Below are 19,634 nucleotides of genomic sequence, written 5' to 3' on the forward strand. Positions count from 1 at the left end.
TTCAATTCCTCCTCTTTTGTCAGGGGCTAGAGCCAGCCAAGTCTGTAATGTTTCTGTGCCCATGGAGCCATACCCATCCCATGACACTACCACGTGGTCACTAGGAATATTTCCTTACACCCTTCCCAGTCTCAAGGCCTTCAGCCTGCCACCCCAAAGAGAGCCTGGCATGTGCCCTGGTGCAGTGCCCTTTATGAGGAACCTATAGCCATGCTGGCTCTCAGTGAATATCTGTAGTCTGGGGTGTCCTAATGATCCAGAACCCCCAAGCCTCATGTGGCTCCCGGAGAACCTCCATCATCCAAGAGGTTTTTTCCTGGTGTTAGGAAGTTTATATATAAACCAAGACAATTCACTTCTTAAGAGAATCAGGTGGGGTGTGTGTGTGTGTGTGTGTGTGTGTGTGTGTGTGTGTGTGTGTGTGTGTGTGTGTGGTGCTGGAGTGGTCTTATCAAAATGTGAACTCAGGGCCAAATGTCTGGAATACCCTTCTCTCTAAGGCTCTGGGGCACTCACAGAACCAGGGAGACATCTCCAGAGGCTGTGTCCTTTGGGACAAGCCATTGTTTTCTCTATCTTCCCAGGCTCTGATTTTCTGTTTCTGTCCAAGACCCAGCTTCAGGGTGTCCCCATACAATGCCTCCCCATGAATGGAATCCAGAGGACCATGGCTTCCCTCCCGTTAGCCTCTCTTCCTGCTCTGGAATGGACCTTGCATGCTGCCTGCTGCTTTGCCTTTTCTCCAATGGTATTTGTCTTCCACAGGGAAAGCAGCTGGCTAGAAACCACACAGGATTCCTCTGACACCAGATGTAAAACCTTCCACTCAGAGTCAGGGCTCTAAGGGCCGTGAGAACCCTGTCTGTCTTTCTGGAAGGTTCTCTTTTTGCCTGGAACAGTTTCTCTCTAAGCAAGGGGCCCACAGGTGCCAGCATCCTGGCTTGACCTAGCTAATATGTCTCCTGCTCAAGTGAGGTCCTGGGGTTGGGGCTTGCTTGGTGAATGGGAGGAACGTAAGGACACTGGACTGTCAGCATGCCTAGCCTCTGTCCAATCACCCATCTTTGAGAAGGTGATCCCTTGGGAGAGTCTCACCTTGTCTGTTGCATAAGTGAGCTTCTGTGTCTGCAGAGGTCGTGGTTTCTACTGGTTCCTCCTAGTCCAGTTGTGAATAGGTGATCTGGACCCTGATGGGTCCATCTTCATCCTGGAACTACTGTGAATGTCATCTTTAGGACCGAGAAGCAGGCCTTATGTGAACCAGGGAGGGAGAGTGAGCAGACATGAGTGCCCTGGGCTTGAGCTCTGAGTTCTCCCAAGGGTGGAGCCCATCCTCGCAAGAGGAGTTCTGACTTCCCACTTGGCCTTGGGATCCTTTGTCTCTCACCCATGCTCCTGCTCATTCTCACTCCATCTAATACTGGTGTGTACTCCCCTTCCTCCTCAGCAGAAGGCTGGCTATTCCATCACCAGAGCAGCCTTTACAGCCATGCCCAGCAGTTCAAATCTGCCCCCCTGGAGTTCCTGCAGTGCCTGCCCACATTGCTGGTGACTTGCAGTGCCCCAGGATTGTTCACTGGGTGCTTTGTTACCAGAAAGGGTTTGTGTGTGCGTGCAAGTGTGTGCGTGTGCGTGTGTGTCTAGGTCAAAGCACAGATTCAGTGAGCTCAAAATCCAAAAGAGGGAGGCCTCCGGAGAACTTTCTGTCACATACAAAAGGCAGTGTATGAGTAAAGGTGCCAAAGCGTCACTCATGTGTCCTGGTAGTGAAGGCTTGATAGCCATGACCATGACTATCTAGTCACCCTCATCTGAGGGGGCAGGCGTCCTCCCGAGTCTTGATCTAAGAGAATTTTGTCACAGAGACCTAGTGACCCCTAGCTCTGTATATGCAAGGGTCATGAGAATGTCCTGACGCCCAAACCTGCCGCAGGAGGAAGATACAGCTCAGCCGACTAGCAACTGCCTGCCGCAGGTTCCCCTGTGAATGAGGCAGTAATGATTGACATGTGCCACATGGCCCGTCAGTAAGAGGATGGTGACTGGCTACCTGAAGGTCCTTGTGGCTACTCCTTGGAAGAAGTCATGCTTGGAGAAATGCTGATGTTACCTGTGAAGAGACTAAATTCAAACATTAAAAAAAAACCAGGCTGTCAGGTTCGGTTAAAAAATAGCATTATTGTAGTGCGTCATTACAAGACATGCACTAAAAATGCATTCTTGATTAGAAAGGACATGAAAGACGCTAAAATCACAAATGGGAGGTGGGAGCGGTGATGCCGTGGCAAAGTGAAAATAAGTTTCAACTGTTCAGTAAGGCGCAGAATACTGTGTCCCAGTTTTAATGAAGCCGTGACAGGACTCAACACAGAGATCGCAGGCAACTCACGTTGGTGTTCTACATGGTCTTAAAACAGAGATGCAGTCAACAAGAGTTGCTTGAAACTACACTGTAATTCACTCCCAAGCTTAACCCAGGAGGTAAATGCAAAATGTATGCTTTTTCAATCCAGTTTTCATATGTTCATAAAACTCTAAAAATGTTTATGTCCATCAAGCACACCTTTAATCCCAGCACTCGGGAGGCAGAGGCAGGCAAATCTCAGTGGGTTCAAGGCCAGCCTGGTCTGTATAGAAAATTCCAGGATATTCTAGGCTGCATAGTGAGACCCTGTCTCAAAATATTGAAATTCATATTTTAAAGTGTTTATGTTAGGAGGCAGAGGCCAGACGACCAGGAATTTAAGGCCACCCTCAGCTACATAGTGAGTTCAAAGCTAAATCTAAACTGGACTCCATAAGACCTATCTCTGAGAGTCACAGCAAAGGGGGGACTGTTATGTCTGTGACTATAGATCTTCAACTGTGATCCCAGAAAGAGTATGTGTTTCTTAGACAGCCCTGAACTCCCAGCCATCTTGAGGCAAGTTATGGAACGTTCCGAGTCGTTATTTCCTCCAGCCCACCAGGGTGGGGGCGTGAGTCTTATAACTGAGTGATTATGAGAACAGATGTGGCTGTGAGATCTTTCCCCAAGCTCTGTAGCGTGGTTTCCACATGAGTCGGGACTTTAAAAGGAAGTCCCCATCCCCTCTTCGGCACCAGCATCTGCTGAGTCAGGCAGCTCATTCCTCCCTGGCTTTAGCAGGAAAATCACAGCTGCCAGTGTGGGCAGCTGGGATCTCATTCCCGCCAGCAACCATGGTGTAGTCTCGGGAAAGCAAGCACACAGGATCAAACTCCTACAATCCTGTGCATTTTCTATGTGAATTCAGCAAGATTGCTCGACCTCTCTGAGCCTCGTCCGTAAAGCCTGAGGGTGCTTCCTGCTTTGTAGGGTGAAGCAAGGTTGGAGAATGTGTCAGTAAAGCTGGTAAGTGCCCAGATGGGGAAGATGAATAACACGTCACCTTTAAAAATCCTGGCACCTCATTGAGAACCATAGAGGAATTAGCCAGAGCAGCCTTGGCCTGGTTCTCAGCTGTTGGTCGACACGGACAGGTTAGCTCAAGACTTGTTTGCACTGAGTGGTCTATAGAACCACACGGGGCATAGACTCCACTCTTCCTGCTCTAGGCCAAGTCTCTTGTTACTCCCTTTGAAGGATAGTCCACTTGCCATCTTTCCTTTCTTTCCTGGGACCCAGAAGGCTGGAGGAAGCTGGTTCCTTTCTGGGTGATTGACTGCTTGTGATACAAGAGTCAACACTAGGTGGCAGCATTCCTCTTTAGCACAAATCCGGACTGTAAAGGTGGCGGCCAAGGCAGACTGGCCTCCCTTTGACAAGAGGCCTGAGGTGCTGGTCTGAGGTTAAGACAATGTTTCCAAGAGCTGTTTTTGAAGACTTGGAAGGGGAAACGGTGAGAGGTCATGGAGCATTATTGACTGATTCAAAGGCACCTGGCTTAGGACCCAGAGAGGCAAACTAGGGTTGAACCCAAGGATAGTGAAGTAAATCACGTTACTGCCCTGGTGTTAGGCCCAAGTCCACTGGACTTGGTGGTGCACATCTTTAATCCCAGCACTGGGGAGGCAGGGACAGGCAAGGCTCTTTGAGTCTGAGGCCAGCCTGGTCTACATAGTGAGTTTCAGGCCAGTCAAGGCATCTCAACAAACAAACAGAAAACAAAACGAGAGAAACTGGGGGAGAGAGAGAAACCCAAATCCATGTCCAAAAGTCCACGAGAAGCCAAGTATCAGAGATTTGAAATAAAGGCCTGCTTCAACCCTCTGCTTTCCACACTTACCCTCTCACTGGTCGGCCGCAGCCTGCTGGATCCGGCTCTGAGGCAGGAAGGAGGTAATGGCATATCCCTGGGCCTCTGTTTCAGATGAAGGATTTTGGTGTGCAGGGCCCTCTGCTTCAACATTCTCTGGGGTGTGTAGCCTGCTCCCAGCTTGTCGCCTGCTGTAGGTCCGTCAGAAGCAGTTTTTCTCGTAACCGTATGCGCAGGTGGAGCACGTGGTGCCTCTACCTGATGTGCCCTCCTGAAATGCAATCCCTGGGCCCAGTTTCAGAAACTCTGACCGATAGCCCTGACCCTGTTTCAACCCCTGGACTGTGCTAGGGACTGGGAACTCAGCTCACCCCACAGGCCTGGTGCAGACAGTAGGTAAGGCAGGGGCAGGAGTCTGATAAGATGGGGTGGTGCAGCCCCACGGGGGCTTAGTGCACTTTGCAGTGGCGGCCCCTATAGACAGCTTGCACATATGACTTTTTCCAAGTGGACAGAAGAGAGAAAGAACTTTAATGACTATGAGGTCGCTGACATGACAGTTTGCTAATCACAGACATGGGAGATGAGGTCTGTGCCCTAGTCAGGTGACACCCTCCCCCTAAGAATGTCACTTGTTGGGTATTAATGTCAGAGCAAGGCCACTCTGTCCAGGGTGCCAGGGGATTCTGGACACCAAGATTCTTGGCAAGCCTAGAGTTGTGGGGGTGCCTATGGTTTCCAGAGGGAGGCAGAGGCCCTCTTGTCTTGGAGCTTTGGGGTGCATGGACATTGTCACTCTGAGCTGTGTAGCTCGATTGGTCACTGAGGACTCTGAGAATTGGGTGGGGATGATGCATAGCTCCCAGGAGGCAGTGACCAGTGAGTGTCCTTTGCTGTCTTGTAGGCACAGTGGGACTGGGTTGACTCTTGGGTCTACCTAGGGCATGGAACAGCAGACTGTAGTTACTTTTCACAAGGAGGAGCAGGGGCATTACAAACTGTACCCATCACAGTGTGAATACAGGAACTTAGGCCATGCCAGCTAGAGAGCAGGACCCAGACACCAGAGCTCAGTTTTAAAGGTGGGGCAAAGTTGGTCAGACAAGCAGGGTTCAAAGGCTATTGAGGTAGGCATGAAAGCCATACCCACAGGGCAGATACCCTGAGCACTCACCTTCCAAAGCCCAGCTTTGCCATCTGTCTATCACCTAACCCTGTCAAACACCCTCCTCCTCCTCCAGCTGTGTGAGGATCCAGGAAGCATTGGGGGCTGCCTCCCAGCCCCCTACTGCCTACCTCCATGCAACCTGCCTCTTGCCGGCCTCTCTCTCTTTCTCTCTTCCAGAATGCCAACCTGGCCCCTTGTGGAGCAGACCCGGATGCCAGCTGGGGCACGCGAGGTACACACAATGGGGACCCCTGTGGGTCTCTGGCTAGGCCAGAATCCCTGGCACACGTCTACCAGTCTCATTCTGAGGCCGTCCCTCCGGGACCTGCTGGCAGAAGGCTCTGCACCATGGATGAAGGGTCCCCTGGGGATACCTGTTGGCCCCTCAGCACTCTCATCCTGTGCTGCAGGGACCTGTCACGGCTTTTAGGTGCTGGGAATCTCTTGGAGTAGGGCACAGAGTCAAGAGCAGGCAGTGTCCAAGGGCTGAGCCGAACAGTGTAGGTCAAACCCGTTTCCGCCCCTCGTTCACTGTGTGTCTGCTGGCACGTCTGTGGGTGGCCACACGGTCCTGTGGGTGCCCCACTGCCGGATACTCACCTAACTCTGAATAGGGCCATGCACCTGGCCATGCTCGCCTCCTTGTTACCCTCTGGGATGCTGGGGGAGCCCCGCTCTTGTAGACCAATTCACATACAGATGGCAGTGCCAAGGCATCACAACTTGCTCTTAAAGTGGCTGTCCCAGTCTCCAGCCTCAGGGCTGGCGCTTCAGACAGAGTCCCACGTGGGAAGACCAAGAGCCTGCCTCATTTAGGTATCTGGCTTCCAGAGTGATCTGAAGCCAGGATTCTAGTGGTCAGTCCTTCCTGTGTGTGTGGAGCCCCTGCCGTCTGCACCGCTTTACCTTCTATATGATGGCACCTTAAGTCTGAGGAAAGACCTTGTCACAAGGAGTGCACAGTGCAAGGCAGTTTAGAGTAGGAAGCAAAGCATGATGAAGAGGGGTGTGGCTTGGGTGGTAGCATGCTTGCCTCACACACACAAAACTCTGGGTTTTATTCCCAGCAGCACGCAAACTATGCATGATGGTGCACACTGTAACCCCAGCACTTGGGGTGGGAAGGCAGGGGAATCAGGAGTTCAAGGTCACTCTCAGCTATATAGTAAGTTCAAAGTTAACCTAGACTCAGTGAGACCTTGTTTGAAGGGGGGCAGTAGGAGACTGGGGTGACAGGATGCATATTGGTAAAGGTGTCAGACTCCACAACACCTCTCAGAAAGTTTTCCCTGGAGAATCCACTGCATGTCTGGGTAAACTGAGATGGGTATCTTCCTCAGAGTAGCCCAGAACACTAGGAACGACATCTCCCAGCCTAGGAGCACAGTGCCACTACCCAGCTTCCAGTGTGGCCTCCAGCCTCCTGGCCATGCCTCCTGCCCTCAGTATTCCGTAGGAGACCCTTGGTCCCTCCCTTGAAATACAAGACCAGAGGTCCATGAAAGCTGCTCCAGAGACCAGAGGCCAAGCATGGACCCACTGACTGGGGGAGGGGGTTTCCCAGACAGAGGACTGTTCCCATCCTGGGCATGGATTCTTTTATTCCTAAGCCATCCCTGTGGTCTCTGCTCTTCTCTTTTACAGAGTACAAGGTAAGGGGCCTCCTGCACTAACTGACCTCTCCCACCATGATGCACCTGCCCAGGTTAAAAGTTCTTTTTGTTGCATTTTCTGTGTGAAATGTGCTTGTCCACAGCCATACACGTACGTATTCTGGTTTTTTCTTTTGGTCACCCCAGGGGTACTGGCCTCTGAGATAACCCTGTGGTGTCTTCCCTTCAGATATACCCGTATGACTCCCTCATCGTAACAAACCGAATCCGTGTGAAACTGCCCAAAGATGTGGACCGGACGCGGCTGGAGGTAAGGCAAGGTAGGGTGGTATCTGTTGAGACTCTACAGATCTCAGCCGCAGATTCTCTCTCTCTCTGTCTCTGTCTCTCTCTCTCTCTCTCTCTCTCTCTCTCTCTCTCTCTCTCTCTCTCTCTCTCTCTCTCACACACACACACACACACACACACACACACACACACCAGGAGGTGACGCCACTGTGGTGACAGCACAGGGTTCAGATCTAAGACACAGGAATCTTCAAAGGTAAAGGAAAGTGGTTACAGACCCAACTATGCTGGCTCTGCACAGGGGCCCTGGCTTGTGGCTGGAGGAGAGAAGGCTAGGTGGCATGGTGCACCAAGGAGCCCATTGTGGTCCCATCCCAAGTGTGAAAAGATGGGCCAGTTTGAAGAAGAAATTTCTAGGCTTCTGTGCTGATCTAGAACAGGCAGTTCATCTGAGGAACACAAGTGTGTGTCTGAAAGGTCTGTGCAGCTGCAGTGTGAGATTGTGCACTCTGGCCGGGAGGACAGACCCTGCTAAGCACTCTATGGCAAGGCTAAAGTGCCCTATGCATGACTTTCTGTTCCTTCGAAATCACCTGGAAGTCAGCAACATCTGTGAGAGGACTCCTTCCTTGAGCTTTGCACATAGGCACTGCCTTCCCATGTTTCTTGCCCGGGTGAGGACATCTCTAGGCTTCTGAGGGCAAAGGCTACCTCCTACCTGTGCTTTGGGTAAGCACTAGACCCCATCCATCCTTCTCATGGGGGCAGCGGCTTCCTGTGTGGCCAGAAACAGGAATAAGAGAAACAGACTTTGGAGGGGCTTTGGAGGGTCGGTAGAGCAGAAACTCAGTAGCTCCATAAAGAGGTGGCCTCTCAGTTGGGATTGATGGGCCAGGCAGGGACTGTTCTTGGGCACAGAGTGTGAGGGTCCTGTCTGTGTTACACAGAATGAGCTCAGGTTTGTCCAGAGCCAACCAGGACTTTCACAGGCAACAACACAGGGCAGTGTGAGTAAGGCATCTGTGAGCCTGTAGGAGCGGTATCGGGGCAGAATACTGGCTTTCCTCAGTCGTGTGCTTAAGCCTTCATCTCTACTTAGGATGAAAAGCCAGAGCTGCTTAAGTGAGTCATTGAGTCGTCAGAGATCATTTCAAGCCCTTTCCCTGAGGTCTAGTAAACAGTAGTCCCTCTGCACAGGGAGGAGGCAGCAGGACACAGAATACACAACCGTGGCTGCTGCATGGGGTGGTGGTACTCCCTTAGACCTGTGGGTCCTTGGCCTACAGTGACTTACACTGGAAACCAATGGATTCACATGCCTGAAGAGCCCCTGTGGGTATGGATGGATCAAGGACTAAGCAGTATTTGCATGCTTCCTTTACACAGTGAGACTTTCATGTCCCCTCCGAAGCTCAAGGTCTCTGGGGGAGAAAGTCATCTCTCTTATCTGTCCTCATACAACCCACACTGAGCCTCTTGGTGGTCATTATCCCACCCCACCCCTAAACCAACCAGTCCTACACAGGGCATATCATGACCTGAGCAACCAGCTTACCTGGAGTTAAGGGGGCCGCTGGTGTCACCTGAGCTGGAGAGACCCAGGTTGTTCCTGGAAGAAACTGAGACCTGCCATGTGAGATGGAAAGAGGCTGTTGGGCAACAGGCAGGTAGCAAGTGTCGACTGCAGGGAGGGTTGGGGAGGGGACAGCACAGCATAGCAAAACAGAAAGATCTCCAAAAGTAGCTGCTCAGAACAACCAGTCCACATGGTGCATACCCATCATACCAGCCAAGGATCGATCCGTGGATCCAGAGCTCTGGTTAGCAAGATACTTGGAACTCACTGCAATGAGGAAGGGCCGCTGAAGCATTTTTGTGTATTTTGATGTGTGTATCATTCCTGGGAAGGGCCAGCAGCTGGGCTGGCTAGGATGCTGTATGAGATTGGCTGGATAGGGAAAGGCTGGAGGCCACTAAGGGACAGGGCTCTGCCTATGGTCTTGGAGACTGAGCTCCAGAAAGTCCTTGCCTCTGTGTCAAATGTGACATTGGCATCAATGGCACAAAGTGGGGTGTCTGGGCCTCTGGCTGAAGCTGGGCTTTGGATGGTGGGATCATGGCCAAGAGCACAGCTACTGTATAAAGGAAGCACTGCTGGCCATTGGCAGCTCATGGGTCAGGATCCTGTCTGCCGTGTGTCTCGGCTCTTTAAAAGGTGTGTCCTTGCGGGTTACTGAGGGTGCTTGGATGATGGTTAGGTGATGCTCAGAGCTCAGATGATGTCAGTAGCAGCTCCTACAGCCTCCTGAGAGCCTGCTGGGACTCCCTGCTTCCCTTTAGGGACGGGGCGTGTCTCACTGAAGCCAGCTGCAGCCTGGGGAGGGGATTAAACATTTCATATTCAGGTGAACACACACTGTGACTCTCAGCTTTTCTTTCCCTTCAGGCTCAGCAGCCTCAGGAACTGGAACATTTTCTAGTGGGGCACTTCTGTCCTTTGTTCCTTATCAGCTTGGAGACAGGGGTGTGGCTCTGGAAGGAGTATGGTGGGGCTTTCTTGCAGGACCAGACACCCCTCTCAACTCCCACCCCATGTGTGTGTCATGGGAGAGAACTTTAGGTTTATAGTGAAACCAAGTTACAACTTGTAAAGATCCAGACAGCTACAAAGAGGAATGAGAAGTAGAAAAGCCTGGGAGTCCCCACTGCCATCTCTTCACAGTGGACAAGCTTCCACAAATCTCTCTTGTACGACTCTGACAGTAACCAAACTGTGTTTTGGGTAAGAAAGGCTCCCTGTATACTCAACTCAACACCCACTTTCCCCCTGGGGTTTGATACAGACCTTTTCTGGTCAATCCATGGCATTCTGCTCTCACCCGGCCAAGCAGGCACAGGAAGGCTAGCTTCCTGAAGGGTCCTAAGGATAGCGTTGCCACTCACAGGTTCATTGGCTGAGCTTGTCACATGGCATCACTTGCTGCAAGGCAGGCGGGGAAGTGAAGTTAGCTATGTGCAGGAAGAGGGTGTAGATGCGGATAGCAGCAGACGGTGTCCTCGGTAGCTCTGCAGGATTTGTCCCCTGACTGACTGTTATCATTGAAACCCAGTGTCACAGTTGACAGCCAAGTGCCCCAATCATTCATAGACATGGGCACTGACTGGGACCCCAGGGAAGTCTTTGAGCAAAACCAGACATGAGCTCTGCCCTGGTAGAGAGGTGTCTGTCAACTGATTATCCAAAAGAATATTATAATGACGTGCCAGCATTAGTGATCTGAAGGCCAGAAACCTGGGCCTCTCTGTTTCAAATGAGCAGATAATAATGGTGTAATTAAGCAAACTTGAATGTGTGTGCCTGAGTGTGTGAGGGTTTGATTAATAAACTACATGTGCAAAGGCCAGGGAGCAGAAGGGAACATGGGCTGTTTGAGGAAGTGAACCTACAAGAGTAGACCTGAGCAGGTAGAGGGAAGGATAGAACTGGCCTCACAGGGCCCTGGGCTGCGCTAGCTAGGCAGTTTGGCTGTTAGCCTGGTGACAGTAACAAGATTTGGCTTGCAGTTTACAACATGCCCTGTGGCTGTGTTGTGGAGTTTAGCTGGCAGTGGGTACAGAGGGAGACGTTAGGGGCAGTGTGAGTCATCTAGAAAGCATGATGGTAACTTGGATAAGGTAGCATGCCTGCAGGTGAGATGTAGATTAATTCAGCCATGTTTGGGAAGTCACAGACCCTAAACATGAAGACTGCGCTGTGGTCAGACTGGGTGGGATGGGATGTGGTTATCTCCCAGAAAAACAGGGTACACTGGGACCAAAGGTGATGGCATTTGGGCACAGCCTGGCAGCAGGTAAAGGTGCCACACAGGTGGCCAGTCCTGCACAGTGTGTGATGAAGGTCAGTGAGTTGTGTTCCGGTTGTTCCTCTTTGACTCCGCAGGGAGTCAAGTGCTTCACACGACATCCACACATGGAGCAAAGGCCAAGTCTCCGTCCTCGAACGTGGAGCTCTGTGTCCTGGAAGATCTAAATCTCAGCCCTTGGCCATAGTACACCTAGGGCCTCCTTCCCAGAGGGACCCAGTCCCCAGTGTGTTCTAAATGCTTGAATTCTGAAGACCTTCTGGGCCCAGAGTTCCCAGTCCAAGGGATGGGATCTCTATTGGCCCCAGATGGAATGACATGTCCTAATCTGAGCCATTCACTGCATGCCCTGCCCTGTTCATCAAAGGTAGCATTGTTTTGCTTCCAAGGTAATCTTCTGCCATCCCCAATAGTGTCATGGAAGGGGCTGAGCACTTGGAGTTAGTGTGAGCTGATGTGAACCTAGTCTCCGTAATGTCTGCCTGTGTGGCTATGGACAAGTAACTTAACCATACTGGGCCTGGTCTCTGTCAGTAGACAAGGGTTGCACCTGTCCTCTGGACAGTTGCAAGCATTTAAACGGGGGCTCAGAAATACTTAATTGAGCATCTACAGTGTTAAGCAGCAGGTAGACACCGTGTGCACCCCATCCTCCAAACTGAATGATAACCCTGAGTGATAACCAAGCTTGCCATGGAAAATGGCCATGAATGTAGCCCAAAATGATGATTGCTGAAAACAGGAAGAACTAGTGTCACTCTGTACATGGATGCAGGGCCATGCAGTCCGCTGTGGGAGAAACGTGCTTTCACGGTGCTGTGTGGCAGACTTAGCGTGAACAAGGCTAAGCAGTGCAGATAGTGCTGCTGCCCCTTCTGTGTGGTCGGCTCCATTCCAAGCACACGGCGTATTTTAACACTTCTTTCACAGCACCACAAGGCATCCAGATGGCTTCCAGGGCCATAGTTCCCAAGAGGCAGAGATGGGATTCAGCACTCAGAGCCACTCGGCTAGCCTGCCTTCTAGATCAATTACAATATGTAGATGAATTGCCAAACGAACCTGTCTTTAAATTGCTTTTCTCATAATTTTTCCACAACTACGAAGACTGACACACAGACCCTAGATACATGCATTCATACACATGCACACAAACACACAGACATATACAAACATGCATGTGCAGGTGCAGAACACATGCCAAGGTACACGCTCAGAGGAGAGCTTCACAAATTCTGGGATGTCCTGACTCAAGAGGCTGAGCTCTGAGGCAGGCTTACTCCCTGTCCTTTGATTCTTGCAGCCTTCAACCCCTTGACTGACGCCCACCCACATTTTCTAGGGCAACCATTTTCTCATAGTCAGCAATTGATGATAACCATGGCCGCAAAACAGCTTTGCAGTAGCACGGAGCCAGTGTTTGACCAAGCCCCCAGCCCTGGGGCTTGGAAGAACTGGTATATCCAATGCAGAGATCAAGTGCAGTGGGTGAGGTGCTGAAGGGGCTCCTGCCTGCAAGTGACACTATGTGACCATGTTGATGTGTGTCACTCAGCGTTTGCTGGTGCTGAGTTGGGACTCTGAGCTCCCCCTGTGGGCCACCAGGGATTGCTGACTGGAAAGAGGCTGCTGCAGAGGGCCTGGGGTTTCCCTGACGGTTCTCACATGCCCAGAGGCTAACGATGTATGTGTTTTCTGGTGCAATAAGCCCAGGGTGACAGCACCTGGGAAGTGAGGACCCTGAGGTTCAAGTGTCCTTTCTCTGTGTCCATCCAGTATGATGAGGACACAGCACCTTGAACCATGATGGCCAGGGGTGACCATGAGGGGCTCAGAGCCCCCCCAGGCCCTTCCTGATTCAGGTGGAGAAGAAGTACTTGAGTGCTGTGTGGAAGGACAGATAGACCTGGGGAGTGGCCTGGTGGATGCCAGCTGCCAGGAAGCTCACTGTGGAGCTGCGGTGGGCAGAGGCAGGTGGCAGAGGATGTTGAAGAACAGCAGTCACACACGTGTTCCCCGAGGAAGGGAGAACAAACATCGTGAGCAGAGGCCTGCTGCCCTTCTGGAGCTGAGTCCTGCAGGCTAGCTGGACTTTTGTGCAGGGGACTCTATGTGGCCTTGGGTACCCTCCCAGGTACCGCAACTCAGGCAGCCTCACCTCTGAAAGGGGTGACATTTGAGTCAGGGCCTATAGAATTTGGAGATGTTGCTGGTGACACAGGGAGAAAGATGCTGAAGGCCCTAGGGCTTCCCACCATGCAATGGTGTCTCCCAGGAATGAGGCAGGCCCACTCTCTGGAAAGGTGCCATGTGGGTCTCCCTTCCTGTAGCTATGAAAGAAGTTTGGAGCCCTTGGCATTGGCCAGCACCTGAGGAGCCAGGGGCCAGAGAATAGCTAAGCTAAAACAGCCATGTGGGCCCCTGTAGTCAGGTACACCCCATAGTTCTTCCTGCTGGGAAGGGAACCTAGAGAGCCAGAACCTACCTACCAGAAGACACTAACAGATCCTCTGCCAGGCACTGGCTCCTCTGACCCTTGCCCACACTCTGGACTCAACAGAACGTGAACATCCATGATGAGCAAATCCATCAGGAGCTGGGGATGTGGGGCTAGGGCCACTGGCTTCAGGTCTTTCCCTGAAAGCACTCGCTTCTGCCACCCTGCCATGCCAATCAATGCACCTTCTCAATACCAGCCATCACGTGCCCCATCCACGCTCTCCCTTGCAACTGCATCACACAGAATACGATGGGAGTTTGAAGTCATCCTAGGCTACATAGTAAGCTCAAGGCCTGCCTGGATTGCATAGTGAGGCCTTGTCTCAAACAACAGGCAACAAAACCAGGGACCATACCTCAAACCACCTCCCCAACACTTCCATCTCTGGTGGTCCTGTTAAACTGGCCTCATCCCACCCTTGCCTATTTTTGTGCCCTTGTCCTCTCTGAGAGCATCCTAGAGTAAGTTGGCCTCAAAGGGCTCTGGTGAGACAACCCAGTATCTTCTAAATCTTGGTGGTCTGGGAGTAAACTTCTCAGCACATCAAATCACCCCAATCTCACCATGCAGATGGTTCGTTTCTAGCCCAAGACGCTTTTCCTGTTTGCAACCACACGACAGTCCACAGGCTGAGAGCCTCCCCTAGGGGAGTCTTGCTGGATGCTTTTCCTGTTTGCAACCACAGGACAGTCCACAGGCTGAGAGCCTCCCCCTAGGGGAGTCTTGCTGGATGCTGTGAGTATGGCTGTGTGTGTACATGTGTGACTCCAGGTCCGTCTTCCGGATCGCCCACTGCTGGGGCTCTAAAACTCAGAGCACATAACAGATTCAGTGACAAGATTTGTATTTATACTTTCCAGAAATTACCGAAATCTCTGGTCCATTATGAGACAAGATCTCCTATAGCCCAGGCTGGCCTTGAACTTTCTATGTGGACAAGGCTAGTCCTCAAACTCTTGATCCTTCTGCCTCAGTTTACCACACCCAGTCTCTCATCCATTTTTCTCTCTTGATCACTACAGCAACCTCTAGTTTAGGGTCTTTGCTGCAAAGTTATGGAAACTGTGCTCTTTTTTTGCCAACAACTTTTTAATTGTGGCAAAATCCACTGCTTTTACCATTTTGAAATGTGCAACTTAAGCATCAGCACTTTTCCAGTTCCACGATCATCGTTACTGGGTCCAGAAGATTCTCATCACCCAGAAGAAAACCCCACACGCTTCATCAGCCACAGTACCCACCTCCTCCTGCCCCACCAGGCAGTGCAGTGTGTGGCACGTTTGGCTCCTCACACTTGACCTGATGTTTTTGAGGCCTAGAATTTCCTGTCATTCTGGGTTGAATGATGCTGCAATGCATCTGTTTTCCCAGTATCCAAGAGTTGGGTTGTTTCTGCGTTTGATCCTTGGGAAGAATGCTGTGAAGGTGGGCACCTGGGGACCCGTGGGAGTCCCTATCACTGTTCTGGGTGGCTGCTTTGGGCAGGGAGCTGTCATCCCTCACTCTATCACCTTGTTGAGGACCTGCCTGTCTCTTTCCCACACAACAGTCAAGAGGCCCTGCTTGGGAAGGAGGTGGCAGGAGGCTGTCCTAGCCAGGCCTACCCCCTCTGGCCTTCCTGCTGCCTCATCCTATCCCTACCCCACCCCACCCCCACCTGCCTGATTCTTTTCTGTCTCCCTGGTGAGCTGAGAGGAAGCCAGGGGCCCAGGAGAGTACCTGAGGTAGCTTGAGTGTGCCTCAAGGAATGAGAAGTGGCTTCTTTTCTTTTCCTCTGTTTTCTTGGAAGGGTGTGCAGGTAGCGAAACAGGGTCTCGGCCTAGACTGGCCTTGAACTAGAGGATGGCATTGAACTCCTGATCCTCCAGCCTGCACTTCCCAAGCGCTAGCATTATAGGCGTGGATTATAGGCGTGGGCCACCAAGCCTGGCTGAGAAGTGACTTCTCAGAGCCTGTTGTGTGAGGCGGCTGTGAGAGTAACAGGCCAGGCGTGATAAGGGACAGGTTGCATTATAATGTGGGTAGTGATAAGGGACAGGTTGCATTATAATGTGGGTAGTATGGGTATCTGTCAGGATTGTTCTTACTATCCCAGACCACTGTGAACAAGGCCTGGACTCATACACACAGTCACAGCTGGACCCAGTACTAAATGCTGACCAGCACTGACTCCATCCATCCATGCCCAAAACTTCAGGAGGGGACTATGGTGCAGATGTTCAGATGGCTTCTCAGAAGCCAGTTCAGTCATCCAGGCCAACAGAGGTGCTGGTGTCCACGCCCTTGAACACAGCTACTCAGCAGCTGGCTCAGTGACTCGGAATGCCTGGTTTCGGATCACATGTCAGAGTCAAGGTGAGGAAGGGTTTGTGCCATGGCCTGGGCCTGGCTTGGCTTCTTTGCTGCATAGCCACCTGTCTTAGTTAGGGTTTTTGTTGCTGTGGTGAAACACCATGGCCACAGGCAACTCGGGGAGGAAAGGGTTTGACTTGTCCTTCAATATCCCTGTTCATCGTCAAAGGAAGTTAGGACAGGAACTCAAGTGGGGCAGGAACCTGGAGGCAGGAGCTACAGAAGCCATGGAGGGGTGCTGTTTACTGGCCTGCTCAACATGGCTTGCTCAGCCTGCTTTCTTATAGAACCCTGGATCACCAGCACAGGGATAGCATCACCCACAGTGGACTGGGCCCTCCACAGTAAGTCACTAATTAAGAAAATGTCCTGCATGCTTGCCTACAGCCTGATCTTATGGTAGCTCTTAAGGTTCCTTCCTCTCGGATAACTTCAGCTTGTGTCAAGTTGACATTAGACTAGACAGCACATTACCCCCTTGGCTTTCTGAGCTGGGAGATGGGGATAGAACACTATATACTGTCTGAGCAGTCACTATCACAACTAAAACTGCAAGCGAGGCAGCGTAAAGGAGCCTATAGAAGGCTCCAAGCAGGCAGGAATCATGTCGCAGGGCGTGGCTATTGAACTTGGCCACAGGGAAGTTTTGTCAGTGGAGTCAGTAGTCAAGGGTGCTGAGGTAGCTCCATGCCAGTCCCTGTGTGTCCCTACCAAGACTCTGTCCTTTAGGCTTATTTCTTTCACTTCAAAGAGGCCCTGGACACGATGACAAGGCCACTCATCCTCAGTGGCAGCCCTGCTTCAGCAGAGAGCTGGCTTGGCAGGCATGGTGCTGCAAAAGCTGTAAGCAGATTTCTAGGGCAAAAGCCCCAGAGCCTGAAGTCACTGTAGACCAGGCTTGCCCATTGGCCCCAGGACAACTGTTAAGCAGCAGAGTGAGACAAAGGTCAGTTTGCAGCTGCCTTGGGAAGATGGGAAGCAAGCATTCCAGCTGTCTCAGGCACCGACATGATCCTCGGCTGTAAAGAGAGAAACAACTGGAACAGGATGAGAGGGGCGCTGAGCTACTCAGTCCTGGCTGGTTCCACCAGGTGGTTGGAAATGCTTATGCTTGAGGGACAAGAAAGCTCCTGTGAGGCAATGCTGGGGTTTGGGGGGGGGAGAGTGTGATTTCATCACAGTGATTGTCTGTGAGTCTGTTGTTCCTGGAACTTAAGGTGACTGCAGATTGAGAGCAAGGACTGGAGACATTCAGACTCCTTTTCTGTCTGGCATGAGACACTGTAAACACTGAGAAGACTCAGCTCTTATCTTTGCACTGGTCACCCTCAAGGGACAGAGACAGGCTAGGTATCCTTGCACGGTTAAGCCCATGTACAGAATTAAGTAGGAATTGGACCCAAGGCACAGACACAAAATGCAGGCAAAAGGGCCAAGCGTCTGCACTGCCATTACAACGAAGGTCCACCCGAGGAGCCAGTGTCTCTCAGAGCATAGGCAGCTTCTCGGGCCGGCTTTCAAACACCACTGACTGTCCTGTTTTCCCTTGTTTGAAGAGACATCTGTCACCTGAGGAGTTCCAAGAAGTATTTGGGATGAGCATCGAGGAGTTTGACCGCCTGGCCCTGTGGAAGAGGAATGATCTCAAGAAGAAAGCCCTGCTGTTCTGACAGCCGCCGGCACCTTTCCAGGAGCCTGCTGGGGGAGCAGAGCTGAGGGACCCCACTGCCCCCCAGGTCCCCTCTTGCACCTTGCTCTGCTTCTCTGTGTCAGTGGGGCAGGCGGGGTACCTATGGAGGCAGGGTGGTGCCAGGCCCTGAGGAACATCCAGCAGGCATGGTCCCCTTTGTAGCAAGGCTGCTCCCGCCCGTAGTTTAGGGCCAGGTGCCAGCTTGATCCACCCCTTCCCTCCACAACTTGGCATCAGGGCAGTGCTGCGGCCAGCTGTCCTAGGAGATGGGCCACAGCATTCAGCCAGCCCAGCACCGTCCCAGGGCACCTGCTGTGTGTGGGGTAAGCGTGAGGCTCCTCTAAGCATGAGCAGTACGCAGGCAGGCTGAGGCAGGGAAGCTGGGCCCATGTCTGAGAGGCAGTGGGACTAACTGCGATGAATCTTTTCTGGGGAATGAATGTCGACATGACAGGGTGCCCCCCACTAGTGTTCTGTGTATACTGTGCCCTTCCAAATCACCCCCTTAGTTGCTTAAATGATATCTTTCAAGTTACACAGAAGTTTTATTTTATTAAAAAGTATCGCTTCCTTACACATAAGAAGACATATATGCAGAGTTTAGTTTTACGGTCCCTCAGAAGGGGAGCGCCTCCGCCTTACACCCCCCCCCCACCATGCAGGCCTCTGTGCTTCCAGTACTCAGCGTTCCTCAGAGACAGGAGCCCATCTGTTTCCCTTCGTACAAGTCACACAGACTGCCTCAAAGAAGGACTCGCTCACTCGGTAGTGCTGTTTGTAAATACATGTGCAGTGTATTGTCTCTTTCCTCACCGTCATTTTCCTAAGTCTCAAAGAGAAAAGCGCCCCTGAGGGCCAAATCCCTGGAATAAAGGTTTCCCCCACTGTGGCTTAGTCTCACAAGAACCTGACAAGTCTTCTTGGTAAAGACACTTACTGTAGCCCCCACAACACAAAACAGGCCTGCTCAGGAGCCGCTGTCACACGAGGCCCTGACACTGGCACTGAGTGCTGAGGGAGAGACAGTAGAGGTGATGCCTCTTCCAACCTGGGCGTCGAGAAGGGGGAGCTAACTGGGTGCCTGCCACAGAAAGTGTGGACACTGTGGTTCTGATCGGCTCTAACTGTACCCTCCTCTGGGCTGTCCCTCTCACTTTCTCACATCCCATGACATGTTGAGTCTTGTTTTGTGCTGGAGTTCTCACCGGGCTGGCTGGGCTGTGGAGGGGAACTTCTGGTACTTAATCTGCTTCCTGCCACTTAGCAGTCCGGACCTGCGCAACTGGAAACCCCCATCTCCTCCCTGACGAGGTGTCATGTCATATCCGATTCCTAGGGCACCTGGGAAAATAAACAGTGACACACTGTAACTTGTAAAAGGACAAAATGTGTTCAAGCATGCTTGGTTTCAGAGGCATGGGCAGGGGTGGGTTTGTGGAGCAGGACAGGCCACCCCGGAGGGACTCCTGTCCCATCCAGAGGTGGCCATGAGGGCTGGAGTCCTGGCTTGATCAGCCTTGGTGAGTCAGCATAGTGCCAACAGCTGGCATCTGCCTACCCAAGGCAGGATGAGGGGGCTAGCTGATGCTTTGCAGTAAAGGTCCAAAGGGCCCCCGTGCACCCCCTTATGTCAGGCATGCTTTCTAGAGAAGGTGCCCAGGCTCAGTCTTGAAAGATGGAGGGTTTGGGCAGGGGAAGAACAGGCAGATGAAACAGTGCCTTAGGATGCTGAGGCTGCAAATCACTCATATAATTCTGAAAGCTTTGGTGTCTGGAAATAGCTGAGCACGGGGCCGGGGAAGAGGGATGGAAGGAAAAATAAAAGTCCAGCAGGGGTTTTCAAGGGATGACTGATGGCATCCTGGGGTAAATGTGTCACACTCTCTAATCTTATACCAATAATTGACAATTCTGGTGAACTTGGTGTTTACCCAGCACCACAC

The 19,634-nt window shown here is 51.8% G+C and overlaps 1 protein-coding gene across 16 annotated transcripts in view; it reads left to right on the top strand.

Moving 5' to 3' along the window:
* Positions 1 to 19,061, top strand: part of Ablim2 (actin binding LIM protein family member 2) — a 127,060-nt gene extending 107,999 nt beyond the window's left edge. For 11 of the 16 annotated variants that reach the window (XM_040746966.1, XM_040746965.1, XM_040746968.1 and 8 more), the window contains 4 exons: positions 5,563 to 5,617; positions 7,030 to 7,037; positions 7,228 to 7,308; positions 17,558 to 19,061. In XM_040746966.1, coding sequence (XP_040602900.1) covers positions 5,563 to 5,617; positions 7,030 to 7,037; positions 7,228 to 7,308; positions 17,558 to 17,671 — 258 coding nt within the window. In that variant the 3' untranslated portion in view covers positions 17,672 to 19,061. The remainder of the gene's footprint in view (positions 1 to 5,562; positions 5,618 to 7,029; positions 7,038 to 7,227; positions 7,309 to 17,557) is intronic. The other 5 variants (XM_040746973.1, XM_040746978.1, XM_040746974.1 and 2 more) reach the window with 1 other exon arrangement.
* Positions 19,062 to 19,634: the final 573 nt, after the last annotated feature.

Source organism: Mesocricetus auratus, unplaced genomic scaffold (assembly GCF_017639785.1).
Source record: "Mesocricetus auratus isolate SY011 unplaced genomic scaffold, BCM_Maur_2.0 Super-Scaffold_100006, whole genome shotgun sequence".
NCBI classification, from domain to species: Eukaryota; Metazoa; Chordata; class Mammalia; order Rodentia; family Cricetidae; genus Mesocricetus; species Mesocricetus auratus.